Source organism: Lithobates pipiens, unplaced genomic scaffold, assembly GCF_037356315.1.
Source record: "Lithobates pipiens isolate NorthernLeopardFrog02 unplaced genomic scaffold, aLitPip1_a1.2 Scaffold_25, whole genome shotgun sequence".
NCBI lineage: Eukaryota > Metazoa > Chordata > Amphibia > Anura > Ranidae > Lithobates > Lithobates pipiens.
Genome location: NW_027507787.1, coordinates 161246533 through 161253691, shown reverse-complemented (window position 1 = coordinate 161253691; position 7159 = coordinate 161246533). Strand labels below are relative to the sequence as shown.

Sequence of the window (7159 nt, the reverse complement as noted above, 5' to 3'; positions counted from 1 at the left end):
ACAATGGAATGGTTTAGATCAGGGGTCTCCAAACTTTCTAAGCAATGGGCCAGTTTACTATCCTTCAGGCTTTAGGAGGGCCAGACTGTGGCTAGTGGGTTTAGAAAATGCTCCGCCATCAGTTGGTTTTATTGGGAAGTGTAGTGCCCCATTGTTGGTATCAAATGGAAGAATAGAGCCACATTTATGGTGTCAGTAGGGGGAATGGTGTCCCATTATTTGAATCAGTTGATTGAATAGTGCCCTAGGGGCCAGATAAAGGCGAGCAAAGGGCCACATTTGGCCCCCGGGCTGCAGTTTGGAGACCACTGTTTTAGAATTGCCCAGTCAAAGTCCAGACCTAAATCCAATTGAGAATCTGTGGCAAGACTTGAAAATTGCTGTTCACAGACGCTCTCCATCCAATCTGACAGATCTTGAGCTATTTTGCAAAGAAGAATGGGCAACAATTTCACTCTCTAGATGTGCAAAGCTGGTAGAGACATCCCCCAAAAAGAATTGCAGCTGTAATTGCAGGGAAAGGTGGTTCTACAAAGTATTGACTCGGGGGGGGGCTGAAACAAATGCATACCACACTTTTCACATATTTATTTGTAAAAAATGTTGAAGGCCATTTATCTTTTTCCTTCCCACTTCACAATCATGTGCCACTTTGTGTTGGTCTATCATATAAAATCCCAATTAAAATACATTTACGTTTTTGGTTGTAGCATGACAAAATGTGGAAAATGTCAAGGGGTATGATTACTTTTTCAAGGTACTGTATATATATATATATATATATATATATATATATATATATATATACATTTTATTTTTAGGTATCCAGTACAGTATATACATACAAATATGTATCATATTTTATCATATCATACATCATATTTTTTTCCTACTATGGCAGTCATGTAGCCATCTACCATCAAAATTGAAACCAGCAATAATTGCTATACACTGTAACACCTAATTAGTCACAAAGAAAATACTGAATCTTTAATAAAGATTTATATCTTTTATTTATAAATGATTATATACAATTGTCTCCCCCCAAAGTGGTGATTAAACAAAGTACCACCAGATAAACTGGACAATATATGCAGATTAATCGCTGAAGAGGTGAACCCTTTTCAACAAGGGAGTGTTCAAAAAGGAACTATGCAAAACTTATATAGAACTTATATACAGGATATGCTAAACTAAACAGCAAATCAGATGAGAAATATTAAATATATATGTAAGGCCAAAACGTATTTTTGTTTGTTTATGATAGATTAGGGTAGGGTTAAAACCTCATATCATGTAATGTTCTGCGGCTCTTATCTAGCTGCTGAGATTTCCTGCTGATTTCTGTCCTGAAGACGCCACCAGGAAATGAGAAAACATTTCACCATAGTGACTTCCATTCCTTAAAAGTTGTAGCAGGAAGAGGCTTTCATATTAGAGGATTTTCCCTCACCTGTTGCTTTATTGACAACTCCAAAAAATTTGAGTTTTCTTTCACTTTTATAAGTCCAATAGTCACCAAGACAAATATAGAGGGGGAATCTCTTCAGTTGGAACATAGACAGCAGTCCATCCAAAACAAAACAAAAAAAAAAAAACAGTATTGCCTTTACATGCACTTTAAAGCTGAACTCCAAGATAAGCAAACAGTGACTATATACAGGAGGCATGTGTATTCTTACTTATATCTTAAAGGTCTATTTATAAAAATTCCAGCTGCAAATAATCCCTGTAATGTGTCTAATATGTGTATTTCCTATGCTCATCAGCTCCCTCTAATGGCCATAATGAGCCATTTTTCTGAGTGTGGTATTTCAGGAAAATACCACATTATGGCTAACAATTTTAGAATATACATATTAGACCCATTAGGCGGAATACTCTGGGACTAATAAATAGACCCCTTGGTGTGCTTTGTGTATTTCTTCCAGCTCTCTGCAGTAATCCAGTGTAAGACTGTTCCTGTAATACATTCTGGTCACTGCTACTCTCTCTCCTTGTGCAGGGGGACTGGTCTGGTCTCCGCCCCCTCCTGAAGTTTTCTGCAAGCAATCGGTAGTGGGTGGAGCTGCTAGGCCCCTCCCACAGCTCTGTTCTCTGCACAGGCTTTGTACAGCACAGTGTTCATGACAATTCTACTTGTAATATCAAGGTTTGAAAAGGCATTTGGTGCAAACAATGTAGATTTATATCTTTTGTGGCTATTGAGGAATATATGTAAATAACATTTTTTGTGCTCGGAGTTCAGCTTTAAGAATGATATTACCGAATTCTCGCTCTCTGTGGATGCCACAAAAGATTCCGTGCTGCTGCGTCAATTAGTACGCTTAAAGGTCTGCTTGCCTGAATAATGCATTTTCCATCTGGGTTGTAAAATAGATTCTTATTGCATGGAGCCAATGAAATTTACAATACATCATCCAGAAAAAAAAAAGAAGAGTGATAGTTCCCATTGAATCCCATCTATTTACACACCTTGTTAAACTACCAGTGAGGTTTAACCTAGGGAAACGCTAAAAAAAAACATTTAACCCCTTCAGAACTACAGGGACGAGCAACACGTTGCGAAGCCTCTCGGTCAGTGAAAGGGTTAAAGCATGCACATGTCAATTAATCGAGTCGTTTTACAAACACGAGTGAGTTTAAAAGAAGGTAGGCGTGTCCAAATTCTCCTTCCTTGTCTTCGTACTCTTCTTTAGGCTTAAAGCTTAAAAACCTCGGGATTGATCAAAGATTGGGCACAGTCCGAAAATTGCCGTTAGGAGGGTCCCCTTCACACATTTACATACGTTGGATTCTCGTTTGTGCTCTGAGTTTCAGCAACCGTGGAAATACTTCCTAGGAAAATTAGAAGAATGCATTAAACCTGAAGCTTCTTCAAAAGGCTTCCCACCCAAACCAGCGTCTACCGCAGGGATTTAATAAAATATCTCTGGGTGGTCTTTCCACACACATAAAGTGATGAGCATGGGTTTGATTTGAACTAAAGTCAGAAGCAAGCTGTAAATCCTGCCAAATCCAATCAGCCATCACCAGAGCATTCTCTGCCCTACACCTGCATGTAACAATGAAATGGGACGCTTGTGATACCATTGACCTAATATGGCTAAAAGGCTATATTTGGTCAATGGCATTGTCGAAACATGGCCATGTGGCCATATTAGGTCAATGATGTCATGAGGTCATGAGGATCCCCACCCTGCAGCCATACGTACCAAAGGGTCGGGGAAGCTTGTGACATGATCTGGCCACATGGCCATATTTTTGCCATGACATTGTCAAAATATGGCCATGTGCCATATTGGGTCAATGATGTCACAAACATGCCCACCCCACATGTAACAAAGTGGCAGGGAAGTTTATGACATAATTGACCTAATATGGCTAAATGGCTACATTTGGTCAATGGCATTGTCCAAACATGACCATGTGGTCATATTAAGTCAATGATGTCATGAGCATTCCTACCATGCAGCTGCCCATAAAAAAAATTTAAAATAAAAAAAAAGCGGGGATGTTTGTAACATCATTGACCTAAAATGACCCCATGGCCATATTTGGTCAATGACATTGTCAAAATATGGTCACATGGCCATATTAAATCAATGATTTTAAGAGTGTGCTCACCCTGCAGCCATAGGTACCAAAGGGTCGGGGAAGCTTGTGACATGATTGACATAATCTGGTCACATGGCCATATTTGGTCAATCATATTGTCAAAATATGGCCATGTGGCCATATTGGGTCAATGATGTCACCAACAACTCCACCCCATATGTAACAAAGGGAAAGGGAAGTTTGTGACATCATTGACCTAATATGGCAAAATGATTATATTTGGTCAATGGCATTGTCCAAACATAACCACATAGCAATATTAGATAAATGATGAGCATCCCCACCCTACAGCAGTACCTACCAAGGGTCGGGGAAGCTTGTGACTTGATTGACATAATCAGGCAACATGACCATATTTGGTCAATGACAAATGTCCAAATTTTTCCACCTGGCCATATTTGGCCATTGATGTCACGAGCGTTCCTTTCCAACAGCCATACATAACAAAGGGCCAGGGAAGCTTCTGACATTGTTGTCCTAATATGGCCAAATAACCATATTTGGTCAATGACAATGTCCAAATTTTACCATCTGACCATATCAGGTCATTGATGTCACCAACATCCCTATCCAACAGTTGCACATAACAAAAAGCCAAGGAAGCTTCTGACATCATTGTCCTAATATGGCCACATGTTTGGTCAAAGACATTGTCCAAGTATGGCCATGTGGCCATATTTGGTCAATTCTGTCATAAGTATCCCTGCCCTGCAGCTCCACATAACAAAAGGATGGGGAAACTTGTGACATCAGTGACCTAATATGACCACATGGCCATATCAAGTCAATGATGTCATATGCATCCCCAGCCTGCAGCTGCACATGCACCAAAAAGTTATGGATATGACATGAGAATCCCTGCCCCAAGGCTGCAGGTAACAAATGGGAAGATAAAGACATTAATAACTTAATATGGCCTCATGAACATATTTGTTCAATGCTATTGTCCAAATATGGCCATGTAGCCATATTAGGTGAATTATGTCAAGAGTGTTCCCACCATTCTGTTTCTGCTTCATGCAGCTGTGGGAAACAAAATGCCCTGGCAGAGGCTGATTGTGTGCTGATTTGGCAGCAGTGACAGCTTGTTTCTGGATCATGCCCATGCATATCATTTTGCACATTATGGGCAACAATTAGCTGCATTGATGATTAGAACTGACAACGAATGTATTTTGTCAGAAAGTTACAGTGTATCTAAAACTGAGTACAAAACACCTTGACAGTTACTAGATGTGGCCGTTGAATTTGTTTTCTTTTTTCAGGCTAAGACCATTTTCAGTAAGTACAGAACACTGTTGATTCTGCTAGAAATGTAGTGTCCTTGTCAGTTCCTGTGAGCTGAACTGAACCCTTCAAAATTTATCACAGGTATATTCTGTTGACTACAGAACATCATCCTTATATAATGTTGATGAGGACAGGGGAAAAAGTTTGTAGTCCAAATCAGGATGATAAAGCTGCACTTTCAAGTATAGAACAGTAAGTGAGCTTTGTCATCCTAGAACAGGAAGTGTGTTACTGCAAGGGTCACCCAGTGAAAATAAATGTAATACACCTAAACAATAGGGACATGTAATACACCCACCACATCTAAACGCTTGTAAGCAGCACTATATTGCATTTTTGGGGGTTTAGATACACTTTGAATTTGCAATGAATTGGTACAATTTGCATTTGTGTTTGTTACATTTATTGAATTCATCAAATATTTATTAAATCCCACAGCTGGTCTTAAAAGGGTCAGTCCGCCCAAAGCTGATATTTCAGAGTATGGTAAATGCTGAAGAGGTAAACCCCCTTTCTGTCTCTCAGGGACTCTATTAGTGAGATTTTCCTGGTAAGCACACCTGCTGTTTCCATTCAGAGGGGTTCCCACCATCCCTGCATTTAGCTCCTAGATCTGCACACCCTCTGTGCCCATTGTGAGGGGAGTCCACTATCACTACACTGAGTACCTGGGTCTGCACAACTGCTGTACCCATTGTGAGGCATTACTGCCATCCCTGAATTGAGTTCTTGGGTCTGTACTCCTGATGTGCCCATTATGAGGGTCCCCCACCATCCCTGTGCCGAATTCCAAGATCTGTACACCTGCTGTGCCCATTATGAGTGGTTTCCACCATCACTGCATTGAGTTCCCAAGTCTGTACATCCTGCTGGATAACAGGAAGAGCTGGGATGCATAAAGGTTGAGGGGAACACCAACAATTCCCAAGATGGTGACAGTTGGGAAGATAAGGGAGATCTCACTTTTGAAGTACACAAGAGCTATAAGAAGCCTGGGGATGATTCAGCCAAACAGGTCCCACCTATACTAAAATATCAGTTTGGGAGAACCGACTGTTAACAAATTTCAAGCTTAAAGTCAGATCTAGTGGAAACGAGAGCAGATACAAGGATCACATAGACATAACAAATAACACACAAAGAACAGGGACATTTTGAAGAGAAGGGTAAGAGGTTCTTTTTATGTTGTCTTGACTTGACTTCCTCTCCATAAATCAGGAAATGGTCCATTTAGTTTTGCTGTTTTGTTTGATCATACTGCACTTAATGCGACTTTTATTAGCGTGATGCTACCAGGTCTTTCTAGATATAACTAGAAGTGCTCATACATGAAAAGTACCATTACATATGAGAACCATTTAAGCCTTGGTTGAACCCCTTCCCACCAACTGTACCCTTACATGTGGTAGCATGGAGTTGGGCTTTAATGCAGTGCTGACACATATAAAGCCGCCATTGTTGCTTTGTTCTGGGACTGTGGTACTCGCAGCACTGACACCACACTCCCAGGCCACTGTTCCCAATTGAGAGCTGGTAGGACAGAATCCTGATCATTTGATCACTGTGACAGCCAATTTAAGTGCCTTATGTATATTGAATATATTGATCTATCCCTTTCATGCTTATTTGCATGCACCAAGACTACTCCCGTTTCATCGTCAAGGTTCAGCATAATGGTAGATTGTCCTTTACTAAAAAAAAATCTCAAAATTGTTTATGTGTCATTTTTGTGTCCTGTTATTCTTCCCATCCTCTCACTCCTGCATATTAGCTTCCTATAGACTTCTATAGGGTCATCTCCCAATGTACTCTGACCTCAGATGACGGCCCCATAGAAGTCAACAGGGGTTTTCTGCATGGGCGATGTGCATCTCGGAAAAAATAATGGTGGGCTAGTTTGGTTTAGCTTGAGGGGGAAAAAAGATAAGTGCACTTTGCTTAAAAGAGTACATTTTCTTTTAATTACACTCTATGGCCAAAAGTTTTGTGGCCACCTGACCATTATACCTGTATGAGCTTGTTGGACATCCTGTTCCAGAACCATAGTCATTCATATGGATTTGGCCACCTTATTGCAGCTATAGCAGCTCCCACTCTTCTGGGAAGGCTTTCCACAGGACCCTGGAGTGAGTCTGTGGGAATGTTTACCCATTCAACCAAAAGAACATCTGTGAGGTCAGGTACTGATGTTGGATGAGAAAACCTAATTCACAATATTCATTCCAAATCATCCCAAAGAGTTCCTCCACAC

At 40.4% G+C, this 7159-nt stretch overlaps 1 protein-coding gene across 5 annotated transcripts in view; it reads right to left on the bottom strand.

Annotated features, from left to right (window-relative positions):
* Positions 1-989: 989 nt before the first annotated feature.
* The window catches only part of SORCS1 (sortilin related VPS10 domain containing receptor 1), a 1028639-nt gene continuing 1022469 nt past the window's right edge, over positions 990-7159 (bottom strand). For 3 of the 5 annotated variants that reach the window (XM_077455080.1, XM_077455081.1, XM_077455085.1), the window contains one exon: positions 990-2838. In XM_077455080.1, coding sequence (XP_077311206.1) covers positions 2774-2838 — 65 coding nt within the window. In that variant the 3' untranslated portion in view covers positions 990-2773. The remainder of the gene's footprint in view (positions 2839-7159) is intronic. The other 2 variants (XM_077455083.1, XM_077455084.1) reach the window with 1 other exon arrangement.